General features: G+C 47.3%; 1 protein-coding gene across 2 annotated transcripts; it reads right to left on the minus strand.

The window, feature by feature from the left end:
• Positions 1-22,638: 22,638 nt before the first annotated feature.
• Positions 22,639-27,271, minus strand: MRPS23 (mitochondrial ribosomal protein S23). 2 transcript variants are annotated; one of them, XM_073798159.1, is made up of 5 exons: positions 26,994-27,271; positions 26,044-26,214; positions 23,861-23,938; positions 23,432-23,558; positions 22,639-23,074 (listed from the first exon to the last, which is right to left on the minus strand). In XM_073798159.1, exons 1-5 carry the CDS (start codon positions 27,254-27,256, stop codon positions 22,922-22,924), a joined length of 792 nt encoding a protein of 263 aa, XP_073654260.1. In that variant the 5' UTR covers positions 27,257-27,271; the 3' UTR covers positions 22,639-22,921. The 2 variants fall into 2 exon arrangements, with proteins under 2 accessions (XP_073654260.1, XP_004314151.2); XM_004314103.4 differs by having other exon boundaries at positions 27,053-27,206.
• Between the last annotated feature and the right edge of the window lie 573 nt (positions 27,272-27,844).

Consider the following 27,844-nt stretch of genomic DNA (forward strand, 5'->3'; position numbering starts at 1 on the left):
AGTAATAAGTATTAATTATGTATTCCAATTATAATATCTTTATTGATGTATTAATCCCAAACCATTCCATCAAAGATTGGAGGTGGCTCTTTTAAATCAAGTAACAATGATTTCAGTTGCTTTTTTAACTTTTATAAGGGGGTTTTGTAGAGATAAAAAGGATGGTTGAGGTTTCTCTCTTACTCTCTTAAAAATCTTTACTGAGGTTTCTTTTACCATAATAATGTAAAAACAAATTACACACTACTGAAATGTTAAAAATAAAAATCCACCCCCATGAAGCCTACTCCTCAAGGATGACCACTGACATCAAGTTAGTGTGTCTCCTTTCTTCCCTGCCTGCACCATCCTTTGAATGTGAACATGGACGTGATGTACTGGGTGGACCAAAAATTTCGTTCGGGTTTAAACCCGAACGAACTTTTTGGCCCACCCAATACTTATGGATACAGTGATAGGATATTTGGGATTTGCTTCAAATAACCCACAGGTTGGGGAGGCAAGTGAATGGGATGGAAAAAGAATAACCAAGAGCTGAAAATCGTTGCAACAATGCTTTGGGACTAGAGGCGTTCATTACACTCTACTTTTTATGTGCTTGAAAATTTCTACAGTAATAGCTTAAATTTTAAACTATTCTTTTACTTTTTAACTATTTTAAAAATGGATTCATACTTTATGTAATAATTTTCAATTTGTTTTTTCCTTTAACTAATAACTTGTTGTGGACATTACTCCAAATCTGTACAACATAGATCAGCCTTATTCTTCTTAGTAGTTTTTCATTGTATGGATATTCCACAATTTATCTAACCTCTCTTACCCTGAAGGGTTATTTGCAGTGTTTTTCTATAACAATTAATGCTAAGTGAACCTACTTAGCCATATATCTTGTCTCTCTTGAAGGAGGGTTTCCTTATGATAAATTTCTAGAAGTGTAGTTTCTGGGTCAAAGGGCAAATGTATTTTATATTTGACTGATATTGCCAAATGCTTCTTTAAAAATGTTACATCAGCAAAAATCGACAAGTAAGACTATATCAAATGTAAACACTCTGCACAGCAAAAGAAATGATCAGCAAAGGGAAAAAGTAACCTACAGAATGTGGGCAAAATTTTGCAAACCAAGTATCAGATAAGGTGTTAATATCCAAAAATCTATAAAGAACTCATACTACTCAATAACACAAAAACAAACAGTCTGGGACTTCCTTGGTGGTCCAGTGGTTAAGAATCCGCCTTCCAATGCAGGAGACGTGGGTTCGATCCCTGGTTGGGGAACTCAGATCCCACATGCCATGGGGCAACTAAGCCCACGTGCTGCAACTACTGTGCCCGCCCACTCTACAGCCCGAGCGCCACAACTAGAGAGAAGCCCACACGTGGCAACGAAGAGCCCATGCGTCACAACAAAAGATTCCACATTCCTAAACTAAGACCTGACGCAGCCAAGTAAATAAATACATTAAAAAAAAATCTGGTTTTAAAATGAGCAGAGGAACTAAATAGACATTCTTCTAGAGAAGACATCCGAATGGTACAAGAAAAGGTGCTCAACATCACTAATCTTCAGGGAAATACAAATCAAAACTACAATGAGATATCACCTCATATCTGTGAGAATGGTTATCTTCAAGAAGACAAAAAAAAACCCAATTGTTGGCAAGGATGTGGAGAAAAGGGAACCTTTGTACACTCTTGGTAGGAATGTAAATTTGTTCAGTCATTATGGAAAACAATAGGGATGTTCCTCAAAAAAATTAAAAATAGAACTAATGTAAGATCTAGGAATCCCACCTCTGGTTATTTATCCAAAGGAAATGAAAATAGGTCATTGAAGAGACATAAGCACTTCCATGTTTATTGTGGGGGGTGGGGGGAAGTTTTAGCAAGTTTCAGTTTCAACTGCCTTTTTATCTGTATCCTGTCTTGCTAACACAAAGTGTTAGTAATCTCGTTAACTTTTGCCAATTCTGACAGGGAAAAAGAGACCTTATTTTGCTTTGATTTGTGTTGTTTTCATTGTTTCTTAGGTGGGGCATTTTTTCTTTATGTGCCTCATGTATTCCTTCAGTGAATTGGCAGTTCACAGTGCTAGGTCATTTGTCCATGGTATTTCTCTCTCTTACTGATTTGTAGCAGCTCTTTGTATATGATAGATGTTAACCATCTGTCTAGCTTATATGTTTAAAATATTTTCTTCCATCCTTTAATGTTTTTTTTTGTTTGTTTGTTTTGCATTACACGGGCCTCTCACTGCTGTGGCTTCTCCCGTTGCGGAGCACAGGCTCCGGACGCGCAGGCTCAGCGGCCATGGCTCACGGGTCCAGTTGCTCCGCAGCATGTAGGATCTTCCCAGACCGGGGCACGAACCCGCGTCCCCTGCATCAGCAAGTGGACTCTCAACCACTGCGCCACCAGGGAAGCCCCATCCTTTAACTTTTGTTTGTGGTATTTTTCACCTTACAGAAGTTGTCGTCACTGTTTATTTTATGTAGTCAGAACTGTCACTCTTTCCCTTTTGTCTGCTCAATTTCGTGTCATGTTCAAAAAGGCCCTATATTTTCTTCTAGTACTTTTATAGTTTTAATTTTTATTTTTAGATTTTTAATTCGTGTGGGATCATTTCTGGGTATGGTGCCAGATAGACAACTAAATTAAAATTTCCCCTGAAATTCACAACCTATTCCCAACACTGCCTGTCTAATAATTCACCCTTTTCTCATTGATGTGAAACGCTTTGTCATATACTTAATACCCATACACAGGGTTTTTTTCTGAACTCTGTTGTACTCCCTTGGTCTAATTGCTTATTTACACCTGTATCATGCTGTTTTAATTATTGTTGCCCTATAATACATTTGATAGTTAGTAGGTATATCACATTCTTATATTTCAAATTTCATTGGCTATTCTCATGCACTTATCCTTCCTGATGAACTTTATTTTCAAGTTGTTAAGTTAATAATAAAAACTGCAATGGTATCTGATTAGAGTTGCCTTAACTATATGATTGGGAAGGATGCTCTAAGATGCTTTGGGTAAAAAGGAAAAACAAAAACTATCGATCGAGGCCCACACATTCCCAGGATGCCACGGCTGGAATCCAGCAGCTTCCGTATCAGTCCCAGAATGATCCTGCCCCATACCCATGTCCTCTTCCACTCAGCCTGCTCTTGCTTTTTTTCCTGTTGGTCTCCAACTCTGATTTCTACTTGTATATGAGTTATGTGTTTCTCTGGGCTTCCAACCACCTCTTGTTCTCCTAGCATGTTATGGTCGTTCTATAATCTGCATTCTCTTGCAGGTGAGTGGTCCCACCCACTGAAGGTGGCCTGTAGGGTCAGGATTAGACAATGCCATCAATGTCATAATAACAGAAGGAAACTGAAATGTTCAGTTCTTCCTTCCTTTGACTTCGTTTCCATAACGCAGAGATCATGGGGTAATGACCGTGGGCTTAGACAAATAAAGTCATAGAATAATTGGCATGTTGGAAAGGTTCTCTGAATTTTTTAACAGTAATTACAGGTAACACCTTCACCTAGTGTCCACCCTTCCCTGTCCCCTGCCGAGAAGTAGAAAGGAAATATTCTAGAATTATGTTGTCCAACGTTCCACCAGTTCCAGAAAGAGGCTGACTCCATGGTGACTGGGAATTTTATTCTGATCAACCTGAAATTTTTACCATTTCCTGATATTAGATTTCCATGGGCATTTGACAGGCCAGAACTAGGGTAAGGCAAGCACCAGATCTGAGCTTGTATAATTTTGAGAGTGAGTGACTCAAGTTTGGGCCCCATGTGCCTCACTTGCCTCACCCTAGTGCCAGCCCTGGAATTTGATTCCTGTGGTGGATACTGTGGTCCTCTGCCCAGAACCCCCACGCTCACATCCCAGCAGTTGGAGCTATCAGGTGATGAGGGCTCACAGCTGTATCCCTCACTGGGAATTCGTCTGGCCACACAGAGCGGCCTTGCTCAAAATTACATCCCAGGGCTTCCCTGGTGGCGCAGCGGTTGAGAGTCCGCCTGCCGATGCAGGGGACACGGGTTTGTGCCCCGGTCCGGGAGGATCCCACATGCCGCGGAGCGGCTGGGCCCGTGGGCCATGGCCGCTGAGCCTGCGCATCTGGAGCCTGTGCTCCTCAACGGGAGAGGCCACAACAGTGAGAGGCCTGCATACCGCAAAAAAAAAAAAAAAAAAAAAAAAAAAATTACATCCCAGGGGATAAATGTATAGCTGATATGTATACGCATAGCTGATTCACTTTGCTGTACAGTAGAAACTAAGACAATATTGTAAAGCAACTATAGTCCAATAAAAATTTAAAAAAAAAATTACATCCCTTCCAGGGGGCAGCCTGTGGCCAAGGACCGGCTGAGGCAGGGATGTGAGCACTGCCTCCTTGTTCCTGAAGAACTATCCCAGCTGCGGAGCCTCAGTTCCCACCGCCTAGCAGGGAGCATAAGGCCTGGTAGGCCTCATCAGGTTCTGGAGATACCATAGCCCATGCTTCACCAGGTAACACAGAAGTCTGCCAGCTTAGAGTGGGAACTTGGGCAGGAAATGGCTCTGATCAAGTTCAGGCAACCCTGCCTCTTGCGCTGTACAACCCGGCAGGCTCCATGGAACCAGAGGATCTGCGGTAGGAAAAGATGCCACGTGGAGTTTCTGGCAAGCCCCGGGAAGAGAATAATAGTATATGGGCTTCCCTGGTGGTGCAGTGGTTGAGAGTCCGCCTGCCGATACAGGGGACACAGGTTTGTGCCCCAGTCCGGGAAGATCCCACATGCCGTGGAGCGGCTGGGCCCGTGAGCCATGGCCGCTGAGTCTGCGCGTCCGGAGCCTGTGCTCCGCAACGGGAGAGGCCACAACGGTGAGAGGCCCGCGTACCGAAAAAAAAAAAAAAAGTATAGACGCCTACGGTTCTGAAGCAAGACAGGACATCTGCAGGAAGAACTACACACCAGTTCAAAAGCAGTTCCCAGATGCTACAGGACCTGGGAGAGATGACGTTCCGACCAAGTGACACCAAGTGATCACACGGGCAACCAAAGATGCCCACCATGGACTCGGTTTTGTCAGATCCACCCAGTCACAGGCAGGCCCAGCAGCAATCCATCATAAGATGGAAGTGGTACGCTCAGGATCAGCATGAGTGAGCTCCAGGAACAGGTGGCCCAGACCCCATGTCGTGCACCAGTGTTGCCCCAGCTCCAGGCCCAAGGCTGCACGGGGGTCCTGTATGGCCAGCTGACAGAGGAGGAAAAAAGCCGAGCCAAGTGCATACATGGGTCAGCTCAGTCTATGTCAGTGTGAACCACGGCTGCTGGTCCTCAGTGGAGGCAGAGAAGGGTACGTTTGACACCCAGGTGATCCACCAGGGCATTTCTTGGTGTTATACCCAATTGTAATGATAAATGGCAGCCGGCGTGAAATGAGCGTGGCAACCAAAGCCCCTCAGAGTCCTCAGGAACGAGAGTCTGGGTCACCCCACCAAGCAAGCCGCTTAGACCAGCAGAGATGCTGGCCAAGAGTAAGAAGAATCTAGTACAGGTGGTGGAGAAGGGGGCATCTGAGTATCAGTTAGAGTCTTGAGATCAAATGCAGTGTCAGGGGCTGCAGTTTGCCCCATTAAGCCTTCTCTTGTCAGTTTCCCTACGAAACAACGCACAGTCCTAGAGAAACCATCAGAGATGGGGCAAACTTACTGTGAAAAGCAAGTGGGTCTGAGCAGCTCAATGTATGATCTGTCACGAATACTGTCTGCCCAGATGCCCCTCTTCAGGGCCATCCACCCATCTCCCAGCTGCTGAGAATATGGGCTGCTTATGGCTCGGAGCTTCCTCCATCATTGGAAATTGCTTTACCCAAGGTACATGCTCTCCCTGGGATGGCCCTGGCCAATGACTGGCTGATGGGGGGAAGCAAAGGCCCAGCCCCCTTCCCTAGGGACAACTCTGAAGGACCATCTCATTTGCAGCGCTCCCCATACAATTAGCTGAGGTCTCTAAGGCAACCACAATGGGGGCCTGGTCCTGCCTGCCTTGCCCCCTTATAGGTATATCTCCTGAGAACGCGCCTAACTAAAATTTTGCATGCAGCTCTCCATCTCAGAGTCTGCTTACAGGGGACCCAACCTAAGACACCCCGCAAGTGCATGCTGAGATATTGGAAAACTCAAATGATGCTGACTTAGCTCTTTGAAACAAGGAACCCCAACAGTTTCACAGCGACCTACTGATCAATAGTGAAGCCTTGGATCAATCTTTAGGTTGGTTGTTTGCAACCTGTCCCCTCTCACTGGGGTTTAAGGAAATTATCAAAAATAGGGGAATGCAGCCCGAACCACACTTTGTTGGTGACTTCCACGGCTGTGCCCTTCTTCCTCACTTGAAATCATATGACTCGGGAAAAATTTAACTCATAATAGTAAAGCCTTCAACAAGACAAGGACAAACCCAGGGACCTCTGTCAAGGAACACAACCAAGCTTGTCCTTCCAAAGGCAAGGGAAGGGAGATTAGCATTTAGGATGTCTACAGGGGGTTCAGTGCCATACAGGAATATTTTTAGTAAATGACAGAGAAAAAGGTAGAAAACAGGATGATTGATTGACAAACAACTCAATTTTTAATCTGGACATCTTTAATAAATTTCTGCAATGCAGGATTATCAATCTTATCTCGCCTGGATTTCTACCCTTCACAAGGAGATGGCCTTGATTTTAGAGGCCAGAATAAGTGTCTTCTTTATCAAAAGGTTCCCTGTAAACGGCCAAGCCTGAGCAGCCCTGAGCCGGTCCCCAGGAGCCAAGTCTCATCAGCTTTTCATGGTAAGAGAGGTTTTTGTTTGTTTCTGCGGTACGCGGGCCCCTCACTGTTGTGGCCTCTCCCGTTGCGGAGCACAGGCTCCGGACGCGCAGGCCCAGCGGCCATGGCTCACGGGCCCAGCTGCTCCGCGGCGAGCACAGGCTCCGGACGCGCAGGCTCAGCGGCCATGGCTCACGGGCCCAGCCGCTCCGCGGCATGTGGGATCTTCCCGGACCGGGGCACAAACCCGTGTCCCCTGCATTGGCAGGCGGACTCTCAACCACTGCGCCACCAGGGAAGCCCCGTGGTAAGAGAGTTTTTCTGAGTAGTTACACATATGGAATCAGTCTCTTTATGTAAAGCCTTCCTAGATTTAAATGCAAGCAAAATGCAAATGCCAGCTTCCCCTGGTGTGGTAGTGCTATTCCAGGAAGTTAAAGTCACAATGGCAAGTTTCCTGGGTCAGCAGAGTGCAAAGCTCTTTCCATCCTGGATCTCTTTTGACTCTTTCAACACCTTGAAGCAGATGCAGTGCTATTATTATCCCCATTTTGCAGATGAGCGAACTGAGGCTCTGGGAAATTAACTAATTTGCCCAAGATTACAAAATGTTGTTAATTGTCAGAACTGGAGTTTCAACCCAGTCTGTCTGAGGTGGAGCCCATGTTTTTAACTCTGATTCCTAAGGATTTTTAGCAATGTCATCTATACATCATAGCATCATAGCCACTTACATTTCAGATTTTATCACACATCAAATTTAATAATATATTTTCTATGATGATTTGAAAAGGCGAGGTTGTGTACCCTCCTTTATTGTGGGAGAGGGCTGTGGTATATTGTTGGTTGTCTATTTTCAAGATTTTTCAGTCAATTTGTCTGTAAGTATTTCTTACTTCCAAACAAATAAAAATTCAAATTATATTTTTTTAAGTCACAAATAAGAGCCAAATAAGGAAGTTCTATATTTGACATTCTTTATTGAAAATAAACATACTGAGAATAAGACAACGTCCTTCCTAGTTTTCCTGGTACCAAGCTAAGTGAGATTTCCATACTGAATCGTGCTGCCCAGAATTTCTTCCTTCTTTGAGGGACGAGGGTTGAGGGTGGAATGGGAGGGGAGAGCGGTGGATAGACAGCTTCATATTTGTCCTATAACAACCTCTCATTTATTGTCTTCTGTTCTCTAAGAGATCTTCAAGCTCATGTTTTATTTATTTAAACATAATAAGGAAGAAAAGTCATTTATTGTCTGTAGTCTGATGGTTTCAATAACTAAAGTCTTTATAGATCTGTTTCTATTGCCTGTTTTTGCTGGTTCTCACGGGGTCGAGTTTCCTTGTGTACCTGGTTCTCATCGACCATAGTCCAGTATTTTTAAAATTATTTATAGGAGTGATATGAGGCCAGATGTCCAGAGATCTGCTTCTGTAATGTGCTGGAGCCATGCCAGTCTGGACCTACCTTTTTTTTTTTGATGTGGACCTTTTATTTTTTTTTTGTCTTTATTGAATCTGTTACAATATTACTTCTGTTTTTTATGTTTTTGGTATTTTTTCTTTTGGCCACGAGGCATGTGGGATCTTAGCTCCCCGACCAGGGATTGAACCTGCACCCCCTGCATTGGAAGGCGAAGTCTTAACCCCTGGACATCCAGGGAAGTCCCAAGGGCTCACCTTAAATCACATCCAAGGCTGAGATTTCCTGGACCTGGACAATCTGGGTAATTGGAACCTGGGTTGTAATTCTGCATGAAAGTTGCTCCACTTCCAGGTCGCCTCTCCCAGGGGTATAGCCCTGGGGCTCCCCATATACTGTGGAGAGGGCTGCCTTCCGGCCTCCATCGCCCTCTCTCTTCCGGTAGCTGTAGGGCCATGAGGATCAGTAACCCTCAGGGTGAAGGCAGCCTCTGTGCTCATTCACCTCTCTGGTTCCTATTCTTCCATCCCTGTCAACCTAGTCATTCTTACTTTCCTATCAGCAATTTAATACTATTTAAGAATATTTCAAAAAATATTTTATGCATCTATTGTAGTTGTCTCCCGGCAGAGCTGGGCCAAATAGTTTCACCTACTATTGCTAGAAGTCTCATCCTACAAGCTTTTCAAGAAATAACCAACTCAAACCAAATTTGAGGCCCTACTAATACCGAATGTTTGATTTATGTGTCTTAAAATAAAATAATTACTTTTCCAGGGCTTCCCTGGTAGTGCAGTGGTTGAGAATCTGCCTGCTAGTGCAGGGGACACGGGTTCGAGCCCTGGTCTGGGAGGATCCCACATGCCGCGGAGCAACTAGGCCCGTGAGCCACAACTACTGAGCCTGCGCGTCTGGTGCCTGTGCTCTGCAACAAGAGAGGCCGCGACAGTGAGAGGCCCGCGCACCGCGATGAAGAGTGGCCCCCGCTTGCCACAACTAGAGAAAGCCCTCGCACAGAAACAAAGACCCAACACAGCAAAATAAATTAATTAATAAACTCCTACCCCAAACATCTAAAAAAAAAAAAAATTAATTTTCCAACAAACGCATCTTGAATTGTGCTCACTGAGGTCTGTGGTCCACGGAGCGCTGGTTTAGGGTTCTCAAAGGAAGGGGGGGGATCTAGAGGTGGGAGGGGAGATGGTAAGAGTCACCTGCAGCACCAGGCCCACCGGCTCTGCCCCCGAGCAGCTGTGCAACCTTGGCTGGTAACGCCAGCTCTTGGCTGGTTTCCTCATCTGGAAAATGAGAAGAAGAAGAAGGCCTGTCTCACAATGTTGTCATATGGATTAAATGAGATCAAATAACACATGCAAAGCCTTTAGCACAATGTTAAGTGTCCGATAAAGATGATTATTATTATTATCCCTGAGGTGCTAATGTTCTCAGACACATGCACGCACATACTCGCCAGACTGCCGTCTTCCCCACACGGGCACACAGACTGAGTCGAGAACCACTGCCTTAGTTAATGATGATTTGAATACATCACTCAGTTCCAACGGTCTGCTTGCTAAGAACGTCATTCTGAAGGCCTTAAAGGCAGGCCTCCTGGATTTTATCTCCCCTTAACTCATTCTGTGGCCTACAAATTGAAAGGACCACAGTAACTCAGATGTGGAAAGGGCCTGGAGATTCCCCCCAATAAAAGGTACCCCTGCAGCCACGTGGTAAGTTGTGCTGTTGTGATAAAGCAGAGGGCTGTTGGAAAATAATCAGAAATCCTCTCAGGAAGCCCAATTATATTTTTACGTCAAGAATCAAAATGCTGGTGCTGTAGACTTCAACCCATCATTCACAAACCTTTTATCCTGTAATTAAGCCAGATCTGCTGCTGGGCTAATTCTTCCCTGAATGACACCACCCTTTGAGCCAGGCCGTATGTCGGCAGAAGACTTCACTCTGATGATCTATTACACCAATACATCACCGCGGTGAGCTGCCTCCTTAATGATTTATCTATAACACATCATCAAAGTGAGGCACGCTCATAATATATTGCTCAATAAGTCTGCGGTGGCCAAGGGGGGAAGCCACAAACAGCGGCCGAGTCCATGCCCTTACATGGTTGGTGTCAGTGCACGGGGCCCACGCTGGGCACTCCCTTCCTAAACAAATGTTTATGTAGGTGGGAGGGCTTCCACACCAATAGGCTTTTAAAACATGAAGAACCATGACCTTAAGAAAGTCCTATAAATCCAAAACAGAAAAGCCCCTCAGTGGGTAGTGAGATCGACCCTCCTAAGCCTGTCAAATAGGTAGAAAGTATTTTCCTTAAGCTCTTACTTAGTAGAAGGCCAGGGCCACTGCACTGCACAACTCCAGGGGGCGCCGTTCACAAGGCAGTCTGTGCAAATGGTGTCCCCTGGGGTTGTGCAACGTGCAGCCTGAGCCACCCCGCGCAGCAGCCCTGTTGGAGGCCTTGGTTAAGAGCAGAGACTCTGGCATCACTGCCTCCTTTGAATCAAGCTTCTGGGAATAATGGTTGTATTTCATGGGGTTGCTATGTGATTGAACAAGATAATGTAACCAGGGCACCTATGATGTCCTGAGCACTGAACATATATTAGCCACGACTGACAGCAACCTTAACAAATCCCGAGAGCCAGGACACCTGCAGGACCAGGGCTGGGGTAGCGGGCAGCCCCTGTGTACTGTGATCTCCATTCTGTGGGGCCCTGTCTAATTCTTATGTATTTAGATCCTGCTTCATTCCAAAGAAAAAAGGAGGGCGGGGGCTTCCCTGGTGGCGCAGTGGTTGAGAGTCCGCCTGCCGATGCAAGGGACACGAGTTCGTGCCCCGGTCGAGGAGGATCCCATATGCCGCGGAGCGGCTGGGCCCCTGAGCCATGGCCGCTGAGCCTGTGCGTCCGGAGCCTGTGCTCCGCAACAGGAGAGGCCACAACAGTGAGAGGCATGCGTACTGCAAAAAAAAAAAAAAAGAAAAAAAGGAGGGCGAATGGACAAAAGAATGCTTACAGAAAGTATACGAGGATAAAAATGAGTAGATGGGGACATCTGGACAAAGGGAAAGAAAGATCAAGCAAAGTTTAAGCAAAAGTAGTACACAAAACACCTCCAAGAATGGGCCAGGGTGGGAGAAATGGGCACACTCGCCTACTCAGCACAGCTGTTCTAGAAGAGCGATTTGGCAAGATGGTTAATGACATTCCTACAGGAAAAAGGGGCGGAGCATCGTGCAATTTTGTTAGCATCCCCCCACGCGTGCCGGTGCTTCATGTCAAAACAGGACTCAGAGGAAGCTGCTCTGTGAGGACCCATCTTCATAGCCGGTGTCTGGAACCCTTCCAGAGGAACAGGTCTGTGATAAGCAAGAGGGAAGCAGACAGACTCTGGGGGCTGGTGCCTGGAGGCACAAGAGATAACATCAACCCTGAGCAGGGCCCTCCCTCACGCTCCTGCTGCCGGCTGGGACCCTCTACAGCCTTCGAGCCGGAGCAGCTATGGCCCTGGATCAGAAGCATCCGCCCTTCGCCTGGCTCAGCTCACGGTCCCTCTGACTTCTCGGACCCTGGGTCCATTCAGCGGTCTGTTGAAACCTTTGGTTCTTATCCCCATTTCACAAAGTAGAGAATCGAGGTAGTTGACGGAACAAGAAATACAGCCATAAGCATGTTATGTAATTGTGATTGTGATTTGTAACAAGAAATATGTATTGGTCTCTGCCCCCGGCTCCTGACACAGGGCTCTTGAAACCCCTGTAATTTCCAGGGTGATAGGAGTGTTTTTTGTTCCAATGAGGTGACTCTAGGTGGGCTCTTAGATAGCTGCTGGATGAGGGCTGGTCACCAGAAAGCCCAAGCCACGATTAGAAGCTTGGAACTTTTAGCCCTGCCCCCCATTCTCTTGAGGAGGGAGAAGAGCTGAAAATGGAGGTAATGATTGATAATGCCTATGTGACGAAGCTTCCGTAAAATCCCAAAAGTATGGTGTTCGGAATGCTTCCAGGTTGGTGAACACGTGGGGGTGCTGGGAGTGTGGCGCCTTGGAAGCTCCACGTCCCTTCCCCATACCTTGTCCTAGGCGTCTCCTGCATCTGGCCGTTCATCTGATCCTTGGTCACGTATAAACTGGTAAACGTTAAGTAAGTGTTTCCCTGAGCTCTGTGAGTCTCCCTAGCAAATGAATGAAACCCAAGGAGGGGGGTCGTTGGAAGCTCTGATCTACATCTGTTTGGTCCGAAGCACAGATGACGACCTGGGCTTGTGACCTGCCGGCATCTGAAGTATGTGTGTGTGTATGCGGGGTGAGGGTGGGCAGTCTTATAAGACTGGGAGGCTGGGCTCTTAACCTGTGGGATCTGATGCTATCTCCGGGTTGATAATATCAGAACCGAATTAAATTGTAGGATACTCAGCTGGTGTCTCAGAGAATTGCTTGTTGTAGGGGGAAACCTCCACCTATTTGGTGACCAGAAGTGAAGTGTTTGATGTGAGTAGTGAAGGTAACTGACAAGAAGAAACACCCAGGAGGGAAGAACTGGGTTTTCCCCTACAGAGGAATGTGGAAGACTGAGTTTTTCCCCTACAGTAACGCTCCAAAGATAGAGGAACCATATTAGTTTCCTAGGGCTGCCGTAACTGCCACAAACTGAGTGGCCTAGAACACCAGGAATTGATTCTTTCACAGTTCTGGAGGCCGGAGTCTGAGATCAAGTTGCCTGCAGGCCGTGCTCCCTCTGGGGGCTGGAAGGGAGAATCCCTCCTTGCCTCTTCCAGCGCCTGGTGGTTGCCAGCAAAACTCAGCACTCTTTGGCTTGTGGCTGCATCTCTCCAATCTCTGCCTCCGTCCTCACGTGGCTGTCTTCCCTCTTTGTGTGTGTCTGTTTCCAAATATCCCTCTCCTTACAAGGGTGCCAGCCATTGGATTTAGGGCTCCCGCTAACACAGTATAACCGCATATGAATTTGATTACATCTGCAAAGACCTTATTGCCAAATGAGGTCACATTCACAGGCACCGGAAATTAGGACTTCAACGTACCTTTTGGGGGGGAACACAATTCAACCCAAAGTAGAACCTTAGTAGGAGTTACTATACAGAAGAACTAGGTGGAAATACACCCCAGTGGAAGGAAGAGAGAATCTAAGTTAGCTCAACCCTCATCTATCATAGCAGGAAGCCCAGACACTGTGACTGCGGTGGGTAAACAAGAAGTGGTGGTATAAACTACGATTTCTGGGAAAGTAATCACCAGAGGCGCTAAAACCGGAAGTATTTAACAGTGGTTGACCCCAGAGACAGACCTGGGGTAGGAGGAGTCTGAGAGCCTGTTCAGGGAACTCTGGGGACATCTGAATATGGACTGGGTATTAGGCGATATTAAATTCATTTTTTTGGCTGCACTGCACGGCATGTGGGATCTTAGTTCCCCGACCGGGGATCGAACCCACACCACCTCCAGTGGAAGCGCAGAGTCTTAACCACTGGACCACCAGGGAAGTCCCTAAATTACTTTTAATTACCATCTTATTAGGCTTAATGATGGTATTGTGTTGATGTAAGAAAAGGTCTTTTTTTTTTCAGAGAAGCAGGCTGAAGCCTTGGGTGAGGGAGGTCATGTCTGGACTTGCTTTAAAATACTTCAGAAAAAATACAGGCGAGCAAATATGGCAAAATATTAATAAGGGTTAAGTCTACACGATGAACGTATGGAGGATCATTACACTATTTTCTCTTCCTTTACGAGGGCTTCCATAATCAAAATTGAAAAAGTGAAAAGATTTTAAATAAGTATTTAGTAAGTCTTGGAACGTGCTCGCTCGCCCCATCTTTGTGGCTCTTCTGGGACCCCCAGACCCAAAGAATAGGCCTTCTGAGGTCTTGTAGTTCAACCCCTTATTTTACAAATGGCTGAAAAGGTTTAATGACTTTCCAAAGTCACAGCCAATTCGTGGATGAGCTGGGGCCGGGCCGGGGTCTCCAGGAGCCTCAGCCGGTGCTCCATCTACTGTCTCAAGTCTTCTTCTCCTGCGTCGGTTTTGGGCTTAAGGGAGCTATTTTTAAATGTCAGTAAGAAGGGGCTTCCCTGGTGGCGCAGTGGTTGAGAGTCCGCCTGCCGATGCAGGGACACGAGTTCGTGCCCCGGTCCGGGAGGATCCCACATGCCGCGGAGCGGCTGGGCCCGTGAGCCATGGCCGCTGAGCTCCCGAGCCTGTGCTCCGCAACGGGAGGGGCCACAGCAGTGAGAGGCCCGCGTACCGCAAAAAAAAAAAAAAAAAAAAAAAAAAATGTCAGTAAGAAGCGGCAGCACACTCAGTTGTTTTTTTGTTTCTTCTTGTGTTGTGTTGTTAAGGCAGACATCACCTATGAGTTCTCATACGTACGAAATTTTGACTATACCCTGAAAGTTTTATTCTCTTCAACGTGACAGTAAAGTACATTCAAGTCCTTTAGATCTTAAAGTAACCCCTTTGGGGGTTGGCAACGCATGCCAGTTGAGCAGTAAGCATCTGTCATCTATCCTTCATTAATATTAATTATAGGTGGCCAGCAGCTCAGGGGAATAAAGTCCTGTGGGTGAGAGTTTCCTAAATTCGACCTTCCTGACTTTACAGGTATTCAAGGTGGTTCTTTTCAGAAGCCAGTCTGAATTTGATTTTGATTACTTCAGCAATCAAAAGGGAAGGAATAAACAGGTCCAACCTTAAGAACATGCTGGATTGGAGGTTAGGTTGCCCAGGCCAGGAGAGACCCGGCTGGAATGCTGTAGGACTGTGGAATGTTCTGGTGCCCTTTATCTGCCTGGAGCTCAGGTTACCAGACCGTTCCTACTCACCTGGCCTGTCTCCCAGGGCCCCTTCCTCTTCTCACACATCCAAAATTGGGAAAGTGAGGGGATGGGGCAATGTTGCCAAAGACAAGTTTGCCTTCTTAGGATTTAATGTGGAATTTTTCTGACATTAAGCCTCTTGTTCTAACCTCAGGGGCCCCATGAGTGTGGCTGGACAGCGAAACCGGGAGCCAGGGCTCAGGCACAGTCACTGAGGTAAGCCAGGCCCTGGGCTTGCACCCTTCCTCTGCCCGGTCTGAACTGGAGACCCTGCCTCGCTGTGAGAGGTGACAGCCCAAGGCTGGCAGCAGTGACAGCACAAGCCCATTGTTCCTTGAATTATACCCTCAGGGGGCTGGAAGGGAGCCAAAGTGACACATAGGCCACGGCAGGGGGATGGATCCCAGCAGGAAGCCAGGCCTTGGGAAGAGGATGCGCTCCAGGAGAGCGAGGAGGCCATGACCCTGCCATGAGCTGGAGCGGGGCCATTTCACCTCACTTGGCAGGAGCCAGGGGAAGCTGGTGCTAAAGCTCAGGGTCCTCCTCTCTCCCCGTGTTTAATATTCTAGAGATAATCCTGAGCATGTCTAGAGTTTCAGCTGAGCACGCCGGGAGGGGGTTTGAGGAACAGTGGGCATTTCCTGCAGAATTCTTTAGCAGGAGAGACGGGACCATCATCCTCTCCTGCTGTTCTGCACCCCTCCTGAGGCCACAGTCTCCGGCTCTGCTCTCCTGGGAGAAGCCCAGCCCTGCAGCTCCACCCCCATTTCCATCTTCCCACACCTTTATTTCACGTAACCGTAGAAGGCTTGAGAGTTTACGAAGTTCTGCCACACCAGCATCTTGGTGGCATTCTGCCCCCCAAAGCATCCTTGGTGCCAATACGATTATCCCCATGACATAGATGGGGGAGCATTCCTTTGTTCATTCACTGTGTATCAACAAATACACTTTCAAGGACCTATTAGGCTCCAGACCCTGTGCTGGGACTGAGTGTGGCTTAGAAGGGTTAAGTGACCTGCCCAAAGCCGCAGTCACACAGGGAGCATCAGGATTTGAACACAATTCTTTTGACTGAGGCCTCGAGAGGAAAGAAGGCAGAGAGCTCTTCCTCCCAACGCACCCGGGTGGCACCCTAAGCCTTGTGCTCCTCTGACCTAGCATCCCGGGTGACCAGAGGCAGAGGGGTCCCACGACCCACCTGCAGACCAGCCAGGGACAAATGGAGGGAGACGGGCACTGGACAGGGGGAAGGACAATGAATAGATCTTTCTGGCTCTCCGGACCGCACTCCCATCCGACCCACCATTTCAGCCCTGGTACCCACGACCTCCTGCCCTTCATTGGGAGGAGGACCAGAGAGAGTTCCAGAAACTCCTGCCCCAACTGCTGAGCAGCCCCGGGTCCCAGAAACAATGTCTCTGAGGTCTTCTTCTGCTGGGCCTCTAGGTTGTGACCCTCTAGCTTCCCTCCACAATCTGGGGTGCAGGGGGGAGAAAGAAAGTTTAACATAAGGAGGGCAGGGGAGCAACAATGAGGAAGGAAAGAAGGGACAGAAGGAATGCCATTAAGAAACTGGTTTCTACACACACACACAAACACACACACACGTACACACACACTATCTGCCTAAGCAATAACTAAAGAAAAGCAGTTTTTCAGTGCAACCTACCAGCGATGGGTAAGTTCCAATAGTGGACAAGTTTGCAGGCTGGTGTTTGGTTTCCTCCTTTGTCTTCTTTGATTGATTGATTGACTGATTGATTGATTGGGTGCTAGAAGGCTGGAAGAAGATAAAGGAGATGGTAACTATTAGAGGGGAAGGGTTGAGAAAAGATAAATGGTTAAACAAGCGGCTGGTGAAAAGGTACTCGACACCACTGTTTGGTTTCTTCTGCATTTTGATCTAAAGCACATTCGTCTCCACCCAGTGGGAATCAACAGTTGCTGAGGCCTTCAAGCAGGGAGAGCAAAGACACATCTGATTTGTTCACGCTCATTTGCTCACAACTCCAAGAGGTAGATGTGAGTATTCCTGTTTTACAGATAAGGAAATTGAGGCACAAGCTATTCATTCACTCACTCCCCTAACGTCACAAGACAAAGCCATCTATCTGGGTTTCAAACCCAGGTCTGTCTCCGCAAAGGCCCGGGTTTTTTCCACTACCCCCGCGCTGCTCCCCTGCCTGCAGCGTTTTCTCCCTCCATCCTCCGGAGCAAATTCGCAGATGTGTCACTGACTGGAGGAGGTTAGAGAACACTGCTCTGGGCAGGGTCCCCAGGGGCTCAGCACCAGTTAGGGTCCTTCCCCTTCTGCTCCTATTATGATGCAGACAGTGCTGGATTCCCCGCCCCCTACCCGGTAAGTCTTTGTCATCTGCCCTGAGGCCCATCCGCTCCCATCTCTACCCTATCCCAGGCACCCCAGGACCTCAGCTTCCTAAATCTCAGGCAGAACACCATTTTACAAGGACACTCTCCAACCTTGAAAGGCAAGGTACCCCGAGGCAAGGAAATAAAAATGATTGTGGCCGATCAGCATGAGAGTGCAGCGCCATCTAGCGGTGCTGGGGCCAAGGTCCCAGGCGGTGACATTTTCAAACAATCGATATCTCATTATTAACCATAATCACAACCTGATGTTTACTTTTGGAGAAATGTTCAGCAGCAAGGGATGCAAGTGCACTTTTCTGCATGTTTCAAGAGGTCTGCGATCCTAAATGCCACAATGACTATTAAACAGTGTCCTGCCCATGAGCAAACAGGAGGGAGCAGAGATTGATTGTATGTCTTTTCATCTAAGCTGCTCACCAAAAACAAAGCATCCATTGAAGCGACTGACCTTTCACTAACTGCTGGAAAGAAAATGCTTGATAAATAATAAATAGACCACTACTGGCTGTTACTTAGAATCATCTTTTAATTAAAAGAACTGAGCAACTAGAAGGTCAGGTGACTGACATTTAAGTTCCAGTCCAGGAAAAGCATCAATCGAGGGTAAAACTATCCCCCCGATGTAATTTCATTGTCAGCTAACATTTAACGAAAATCCCTTCTCTGTAATCTGCCCCGATGGTGGGGGGTAGGGGGTGAGCCAGGGAGGCGGCATTTGTAGGGAACATAGCACTTAACTTCCGGCCTCCTTTGCCTTCCCCTAGCAACCTTTTCATTTTCATGCTGCAGCAATAAACACTTGTCTGGTTCAGCGTCTCCACAGAAACTGCTCCAGTGCTGGGCTCATCCAATCGGAGACCCACTTGCCACACTGAGCGCTACCCTAGGAGTGACAGGAAAACCATTTCCTGCCTTTTCCACAGGAGGGCAGGTGCCCCTCCTCCATCAGCTAAGGTGACCTCAACCAAGCTGCTCACTGAACATGCTCAGGCATCCATCTCGTCGAGCACCATCAAAGGCTCAAAACACACGATTAACCCAGCCAGCTGGTCCTCCACCCTTTGGCTGCTCTGGAATAGAACGCAGGAACACAGGGACCAGGAACAAAGTAATAACCTTGCCCCCACCCACCCCACCCCCCAAACACACACGACTCACCTTTCCTTGTTCCTAGCTCCACGGTGCCAGCCTGCTTCCATTATCGGAGCCACACCATGTCACATGCCCCAGGTCCCAGTAGTCAGGGAAACAGACCGCCTGGTTCTGAGCAAGGCTTGGTCAGAGCTGAGAGCCTAGAAGGATGGATAAGGCCGCACAAGGCTAGCGTGCCTCAGCTGGGTGCCCAAGAACAGAGGCAGGCACCAGTGCTAGCCTCAGAGAAAATCTCGTCATCCCACCTGAATGACTTTGTTTAAAAAAAGAATCTGTTGAATGTTTTCAAGTGGCAAGCCATCATTTATTTAGGGGGAAGGGTATCATTCTAACAAAATCAGGAATCCTTTGGAGGCACAGGTTTTCTGTAATTCCACTTTCACTATCAGGAAAACAGGACATTAAATATTATATAGACAGTCCCCGACTTACGATGGCTTGACTGACAATTCTTACACTTTACAATGGTGCAAAAATACGCATTCAGTAGACACCGCACTTTGATTTTTGAATTTTGATCTTCTCCCAACCTAGCAATATGCACTGTGATACTCTTTTCTTTTATTTTTATTTTTTTTTATTTTTTGCGGTACACAGGCCCCTCACTGTTGTGGCCTCTCCCGTTGCGGAGCACAGGCTCCGGACGTGCAGGCTCAGCGGCCATGGCTCACGGGCCCAGCCGCTCCGCGGCATGTGGGATCTTCCCGGACCGGGGCACGAACCCGTGTCCCCTGCATCGGCAGGCGGACTCCCAACCACTGCGCCACCAGGGAAGCCCTGCACTGTGATACTCTTTTGTGACGCTGGGCAGGGCAGCTCCCAGTCAACCATGAAATCACGAGGGTAAACAACTGATACACTGACAACCATTCCGTCTTTCACTTTCAGTACAGTACTTAACAAATTACATGAGATATTTGACACTTTATATAAAAATAGGCTTTGTGTTGGATGATTTTGCCCAAGTGTAGGCTAATGGAAGTGTTCTGAGCATGTTTAAGGTAGGTTGGGCTAAGCTCTTATATTCAGTAGCTTAGGTGTATTAAATGCATTTTTAACTTATGATATTTTCAACTTATGACGTGTTTATTGGGACTTAACCCCATCGTAAGTTGAGGAAGACTACACAAAATTACAAAAAGACTTGTGCTTGCCTTTTAAGGACACACAATCAAGGATCGGTTCTACCCAACAAAAGCAAAAGAACTCTGTAAAACCTGGTGAATCTGGGACCACTTAAACAAGCCTCTCTATTCAAATGATGGACGATGCAGGACCTGTTTCATCTGCTGACTCTCTTGTTCCCCCGTCCTGGCTCAGTCCCCACACCCTGTGTCTCTCTACCCTCCCCCTGGAGAGCTCATTCATTCTCCTGGCTCCAACCCTTACCTGTGCTAAGGTTTCCTCCACATCTCCCAGACACCCAACCGATCTCTGTCTGCCACTTGAACATTGAGCCACGACCTCTAACACAGCATGTTGAGAACTGAAGTTCTCTTCCCCACCTTGCTGTCTGTTAGTGATATCGTTATTCTTCTGGTCACTCAGGTTTGCAACCTTGAAATCCCTGCCTTCAAGTGGGATGGCTACAGAGACCAAAGTCTTTCTGACATGTCTCTTCTTCCCTCCCTCCCTGCCAACTCCCCCAACCCTATTCTTTATGTCACATCTGGGTGAACCTTCCTCTGACCTGACAGTTTTCATGATGTGTTACTTCCTCGCTCAAACTTCCTTATACCCACTCAAGTCCTCTGTGTAGTTCTCGAGGCCACCATGATCTGATCCCATCCTATCTGCTCAAACCTGTTTTCCACTGCTCAAGAGAGTAAGAAAGGCACCTGTCACACATGCTACAAGTGAGTTTTGCATTCATTATCTCAAGTAATTCTCACAGTACTAACTGGAAGCCAAAGAGGCAAACGTCATCCCTGTTTTGTAGTGAGAGAGATGGTGACAGGCACAAGGTCACACCAGTAAAAACTGGAACAACCAGAACTAGAACCCAGACCTTCAGACTTGTCTGGTGCAAACTTCACTGTAACCTGGACACGTGCCTTCCTTGGCTTCAGCTCAGCGAACCCACACGGAGGGTCTACTCCTGATTTAATGACGTAGTGCATACAAACAAGAATTTCTGCTGTTGTTCACACTCTCAACAGGGAGAAGACAGTTACCTCTGGCATGGAGGACCAGGGTCAACCAGGCAGGAGTACAAAGAGCGGACCCAGGGTGCGAATACAGTGAGCGCAGCCTGGAAGTGTCTCGACAGGGACTTGAGACTCAGTTTGGATGTTGGTAAACCTTGCGAGCAGAGACAGCTTTTGAAAGGGCTGTGAAGGTATGGTTTCTAAACACTGCGGTGGCAGGGAGGTGCTCCTGGCAAAAGAAACAGCACACACACTTCACATCCCACCTGCCCTTCAAGGCTCTCCAGGCAGTGGTCCTAGACTAGTCCAGGGCTCATCCCTCTCCCCGACTCTCTACACTTCCGTAATTTAAAACGATTCCTGTTCATCTTGTTTTGAAAGTCACTCTTATTTTCCCAACTAGATTTTAAGCTCCTTAAAGAAGGCCGAGAATGAGGTCATACTTCCATTCTCTCCAAACACTATAGGGACCTGGTGATGGCTTTTGCCCACACTGACCATGGGAAGAGTTCTGAATTCCCCAAGGAAGCTTCACACCTTTGACAATGTTTTGTTTTTTTCTTTTTAAAGATTTCCCATCCTGGCTTTCTCAGAAGCCTAGACTTTGGTCACCCACCCCCCTAGCAGCTGCCAGTGGGGAGGGGGGTGGCTGTTCAGGGATCCTTCTGTTTGGGGCGCTGGGGCTCCTGGGTTCTCTCTCTGGCTCGGGGTGGGGGACAGGGAAGGCGGGAGCACGCTCCCAACCCAGCCCCGCAGCACGAAGACCTCTCCTCATATCGTGCAACCCTACCCGGCTCTGTGGGAACTGGCAGCCGCCACCCAGCCGCTCACAATGACATTCCCTTTGACTGTGTTTTGATCACTGAGGTTCAACCTAAAGGTTTGCTTCGCGTCCATACGAAGGATCTCTGAGACATTAAGTGGAAAACAAGGTACAGAACAGCATACGTTGTGTCCCCCTGTACACACTCAAAATTATTTCTGGAAAGAAAGGTGATAGTGGTGGCTGCAGAGAAGGGAAAATGGGAGGGCCAGGGAACAGGAGTGGAAAGATTGACTTTTCACCTTCAAGTTTTGAACCATGAGCATGTATAACTTTTTGTTTAATTATGCAACAAATAATTTTTTTAAACGTCTTCATTTCTGTGACAAAGAAACCACCTTGGGCTTCCCTGGTGGCGCAGTGGTTGAGAGTCTGCCTGCCGATGCAGGGGACACAGGTTCGTGCCCCGGTCCGGGAGGATCCCACATGCCGCAGAGCGGCTGGGCCCGTGAGCCATGGCCGCTGAGCCTGCGCGTCCGGAGCCTGTGCTCTGCAACGGGAGAGGCCACAGCAGTGAGAGGCCCGCGTACCGGAAAAAAATAAATAAATAAAAATTTAAAAAAAAGAAACCACCTTTTAAATCCCAGAAAGATAAGGTTTCTGAGCATGAGGGAGCCACGATCGCTCTTCTGAGAACAGAACCAACTGCTCCACCTGCCGCAGTCTTCCTCCCAAGGCCAGGCCCGGTATCTGGCACCCAATGGTTGCCTGATGTCGAATGGATGTAATTTACTTCCCCATCTAAATGTAAAGCATTCCCTAAACAAGAGGAATTGTACAACAGTGATAAAGGCGTGGGGGAGAAGCAGCATGGCTGAGAATGGCTTTTGCCTCATGTACTCATCGACCTTCCATTACCTGAGCACCATGTGCAAGGTGTACAGTCTGTGGGAGAGGCCACAGCAGTGAGAGGCCCGCGTACCGCAAAAAAAATTAAAAAAATTAAAAAAAGAGAGAAGGGAAACATACCAGAGAATCAAATGTGAACACAAAACCCCAAGCAAACCTACTAAGAATGAGTCCCATTCAAACAATACTTACAAAGGTTTCCTCATGCTATTTACAGTTTTAAAGTAAATTTACTTTATAAGCACCGAGGAATTCTTTGTTTAATACGGCCCTAACATAAAAGTTCACATAACTGCTTCTTCAAACCATGATACAGAGCTTTATGACAACCTGGAAGTGGAAACCAAGAGAAGGCAAACGTGATGCCTTAGAGATCGAGAAACATTTACACAGTTCAACTGTTAAAAACAGTACAACATTCACGCAGTGAATACAGTCTGGATGTCAGTGTACACAGCATACAATTCTTCAGGGAGGTGAGAGGCCTGTCGACTGCTCTCCAGGTGCCCCCAAATGCTGGGCCTGTGGATCTTCTTTCAGAGACTGGTTCTCCTCCAACGCAGTCTGGGGCTCAACACCCATGGGTTCAGATTTCCAGGAAATGTGACTACCATCCTGTTGCTTAAAAGACCAGATATAAGTACGTCACACAGATGTTATGACTTTCACTCAATCAGCTGAAGCTATATGACTAGCACATTCTATCACTGACTCAAAAATCTAACATTAATATCTCAGGTCAAATTTGGTTACAACAAATAATAAACATGATAAAAGTCTCTACAGAACCACAATTTTAAAAGCCCTCGTGACAACTCACTTGTTCCAAGCCGCAGTCCTTACCACAAAAATCTAGTCTATTCAATCTAACGGTATTTGACCTGGAGCCACGGTTGGGGAAGGAAAACCAAGCCTTCCTTTAACCTCTGACAAACAGACAACCAATCCTAGTAACAGTTTTGCTACCAAAATACTCACAGTCCTTGCCTCTCCTACTCGTCTTAAAATGACACCTTCTGCCAATAAAGCCTTCCCTGCTTCCACAAATAACTTCTCTTCATCTGTTTCTCCAAGTTTCTGTAGCTCAATGTACTTCTCCACAAACCTAGAATTCCAAGCAGTCACATCTTCAGTCTGTATGTTGAGAGTTGTCAAGACATGCTATTACACAGTCCTGAGTATTCCCTTAAGAGAACTTCCTAGGGAGTTTGGGATTGACACGTACACACTGCTCTATTTAAAACAGATAACCAACAAGGACCTATGGTTTAAAAAAAGAGTTAATTAAAAAAAAAGATCTTCCTATAGGAACATCTTTTTCCTCAAGTGGAATGCAACAAAACCCCTCAAATTGACAACTAAATCCTAAAAAAGGAAAGGTAACCAAAGACTTATGGAATGGCTTACCGTTGACAGGTAGACTTGAAGTTTGGATTGAACAGATCAAAAGCTTTTGGACCAGATCCATAGGTTGAATAAAATTTCCTAGAAAGTACAAAACAATACAATATAAATCTCCAGTTATAGATCATGGCCAAGAATGGAGGAAAGAATAACTGCTGGGCCCTGAGGAAGCGAGTACAACATGACCTACAGACCTTTTTAGTTCGTTTTAAATAAGCAGTGCAGGCACATGGTAAATACATCAAATGTTACAGAAAGGTATCCAGTGAAAAGTAACACTCCCCCTCACCTCTGCACCCTAAACTCCCAGTTCCCCTCCCCTTAAGCAACGCTAACCCGCTAACCCGTTTCTTGTGTATCCACCCAGGAATGTTCTACAACCATACATGCATCTATCATTCCCTGTCCCCAGCCACGCTGTTTAACCCCAAGGATAGTAAACACATCTTTCCTTTTTACTTAATATTTCTCAGAGATCATTTCAAATCGGGGCACGTAGATTGTTTCTAGTCCTTTGCTACTTTAGACAGTGTTGCAATGATTACCTTTATCTATATTTCTTAGTGTACCGTGCAAATAAGCCTGTGGAATAATTTCATAAAAATGGTATTGCTGGGTCAAGGTATGTGCCTTTGTAATTTGGCCTTGCAAACTGCCAGAATGCTTGCCAAAGGGGCTGTGCCAACTTATACCCACACCGGGAAGGCAGGAGACCGCCTATTGCTATACACCCGCACCTAATTGTATCTCCTGACGTTTTGACCTTTGTCCATCTGACAGGTGAAATATTATAATTCATTGAAGTTTTGCTTTTCTTATGAAACAGGTTGAACATCTTTTCATGTTTAAAAGCAAATGAATTTCCTTTTCTGTGACCTGTCCACGTTCTTTGCCTATTTTTCCTTTTGGTCTTTCTCTTGACTCATAAGCAAACTTTATAGCAATATAAACGGGAATTAGCCCTCTGTCATACATGTTGCAAAATTTTTTCCCAGTATGTCACCTGACTTTTGATTTTGCTTATGGTAGTTTTTGTGTGCAGACATTTTAATATTTTCATCTATGGCTTCTGGGTTTTTATATCATGCTTAGGTAGGCTTTTATCACAGAGATTATTTTTTAAATTACCCCATAGTTTCTTCTAGAACTTTTAGGACTTCACTTATTACATTTAGGTTTTGATAAACCTGAAATTTATTTTGTTGTTTTAAGTTCTTAAAAATATCAAAAACACCAAAAAAAAAAAAAAAATGGCCGAAAAGATAAAGGTTCAAAAAACGATTTAAGTATAAGGTGTTATTATTTTGGCCTGAACGGCAATAAAAGAGGAAGCAGTAAAATATTCCACATTCTCCAGTGACCATCACCCAGTTCCACTGCTACGCAAACAGTAGAAGCACAAATGATTTTAATATGTAAATGACCTTGAAAGCATCCTGACCGAGAGCATGCAATGGACCTGAGCAGAAAACTACTGAAGAAGTATTTAATGCCCCAAAGATCTCTGAAAATTTACAAGCAGAGCCAGAACATACTTGTTCTCCTACCTCAAAGGAGTGTCGTGGGAGAAAAAAAAAAAAAGATTCGTCAAGTGAAAGGTGCCCGGACCTCAATAGAGAAAATGACTTTATAAATTGTTTTCTTACATCCAGGAATAGGTATAAGAATAAGGTATGTGTATTAATTTCAATTAGGCACAATCTCCGATCTTAACATTTAAAGACAAAAGAAACTGTACACACTCTGGATACTAAAAACTGACATCCGTATTTGAGGGAAAGGGCTTTGTCAGTGAATTCCCAGTAAGCTGACCTTGAGCCTCATTGTTCTCATGACTAAAATGGAGACAAGGATACCGACCAACCCTGCAGGGTTGAAGACAGACCTAAATGAGATAACGTTGGTTAAGGGCTTAACACGGTGCCAGCCACCAAACAGATGTGCAGAAACAGGTAGCTATCATTACAATGATCAGTCAGTTGTTGGGCTCCAGATTCTACTTCTCCGAACTTCTGCTTCTCTCACATGGGTGAGGGGCTCTGATTCCCTAATCCGGCTAGATAGACAAGACCGGCTTCACAGAGCAAGCCCAGACTCAATTCCTATTTAAGTTGTCAGACTGCTGGCTAAACCTTTCCTTCTAAAGTTCTGCAGCCTCCTGTCCACCATACGGGCCCGGCACTCACGCTCTAATCCGATCCTCGTGGTAGAAAATGTCCTGGATGTGAGCTTTCGCTTTGCCGTATCGCAAGTGGGGCCTTCGGAAGACCGGCTCCCTCAGTGGCGGGAAGGCATTATATATGTCAAACCAGAGGGGCTTCTCCTTCAACACACCAGCCCGCATCAGGTCCCGCGTCCTGAAGGAAGGGTAAAGAACGAAGGTCAGAGGGCTTCCCTGGTGGCACAGTGGTTAAGAATACGCCTACCAATGCAGGGGACACGGGTTCGAGCCCCGGTCCGTGAATATCCCACATGCACGGAGCAACTAAGCCCGTGTGCCACAACTACTGAGCCTGCGCTCTAGAGCCTGTGAGCCACAACTACTGAGCCCACGTTCCACACTACTGAAGCCCGGGCGCCTAGAGCCCATGCTCCGCAACAAGAGAAGCCGCCGCAATGAGAAGCCCGCGCACCACAACGAAGGGTAGTCCCCGCTCGCCCCAACTAGAGAAAGCCCACGCACAGCAAGAAGACCCACTGCAGCCAAAAATTAATTAATTAATTTAAAACCAAGGTCAGTCAGTGAATCAGTGTAGCCGCAGCCCGGGACACCGGCGGGGTCACAGAGTCCGGAAGACACCCGGAAGGAGGGCAGGGCAGGAAGTCCCCTACCTACAGGTAAGATGTTTCCATATTCCAAACCAACCTAACAGTGCTCGGGAGTTAATCTTCCACCTTCTGATGTGCGTCCCACCCCCCTCGCCCCATCCCCGTCCCGTCAAGGAAAATGCAAAGACGGTCCAGCCAGGCCCATCAGCCCCTTCCTCCCTTCCTCTTCCTAGAGACCTCCACTCGGGGAGCGGACAGGTGCGATCTTGAATGTGAGAGCTAAGAAATTCAAGGGGTGACGTAGTCAAGCACAATTCTTCAGAAACAGGAGAGAGCACAGGAGAGGCCTGGCCGGGCTCAGACCCACCCAAGAAAGGGCGTAAAAAGGGGAGGCGCCCTCGGCCCACCCCGGCTCCGAGCACGCACCGCGAAAAAATGCTCCCCACGGTTTCCAAGCGGCTCCCCGCCATGCCCGGCGCCTCGGATCCCGTGCGGTTCCTCGTACCGGAACCGGAAGCGCCCGCAGCAGGCAAAGTGACTGTAAGTCGCGGGCCGAGCCGCGGATCTCTGGGCTACCGCCCCGGCCCCAACGGGAGGGCGGAGCCAGGCAGAAGCAAAGGATGGCCGCATCGGCACGCCATCGGCTACACGCCAGGTTCAGACAGGAGCACTCGATAGCCGAGCCGCCAGGGAGGGAGCGAGCCAAAGCCCGGCAGAAGCAATAAATGACCGATCCAGGGGAGGGATTAATTGTGGTGGTTGGTTTACCCTCCCTGGCCTTATTGAGCCAACTCCGCCCAAGAAGACCGGGCCGTGCGGAGGGAAGATGATGGGGAGGGAGGAGGGAGGCGCAGCCTAGGTCCTGGGAGAGCCAACTAGTCTAGGAATTCGTAAGGCAGAGATAAGAGGTCACCAGCTCTAGGTACGGGCTGCACCTAATTTTGGTTGGAGCCAAAGACTGCCCGGAAGGAAACCGAGGCCCGGGGAGGAACGTCACCCGCCCAGGGTCACCCTAGAGCCCAAGCCTCCGTCCGCCGTCTCCTACAGTTTAGCGCTCCCCACTAAACCCTTTGGCCCTGGAGCGCCACCTGCATGCGCTCTAATGGGGATGCTGCGGGCAGCTAGGGTTTTCTCCCCGGGAGGCGTCGCTAGCTAGCTGTTCCTTAGAGCTTGAAAAGTGAAAGTGTCCGGAACAAACAAATTCCGAGAAGGAAACTC

Source organism: Tursiops truncatus, chromosome 20 (assembly GCF_011762595.2).
Source record: "Tursiops truncatus isolate mTurTru1 chromosome 20, mTurTru1.mat.Y, whole genome shotgun sequence".
NCBI classification, from domain to species: Eukaryota; Metazoa; Chordata; class Mammalia; order Artiodactyla; family Delphinidae; genus Tursiops; species Tursiops truncatus.

Excerpts from the sequence above, each read along its gene's own strand:
- MRPS23 (XM_073798159.1), bottom strand. The coding sequence starts at position 27,256 with ATGCGGCCATCCTTTGCTTCTGCCTGGCTCCGCCCTCCCGTTGGGGCC. Across the intron at positions 23,939-26,043 it reads CACGAGGATCGGATTAGAGC|GAAATTTTATTCAACCTATG; the intron begins GTGAGTGCCGGG and ends TGTACTTTCTAG. Across the intron at positions 23,075-23,431 it reads GAGTAGGAGAGGCAAGGACT|CAACAGGATGGTAGTCACAT; the intron begins GTGAGTATTTTG and ends TGGTCTTTTAAG.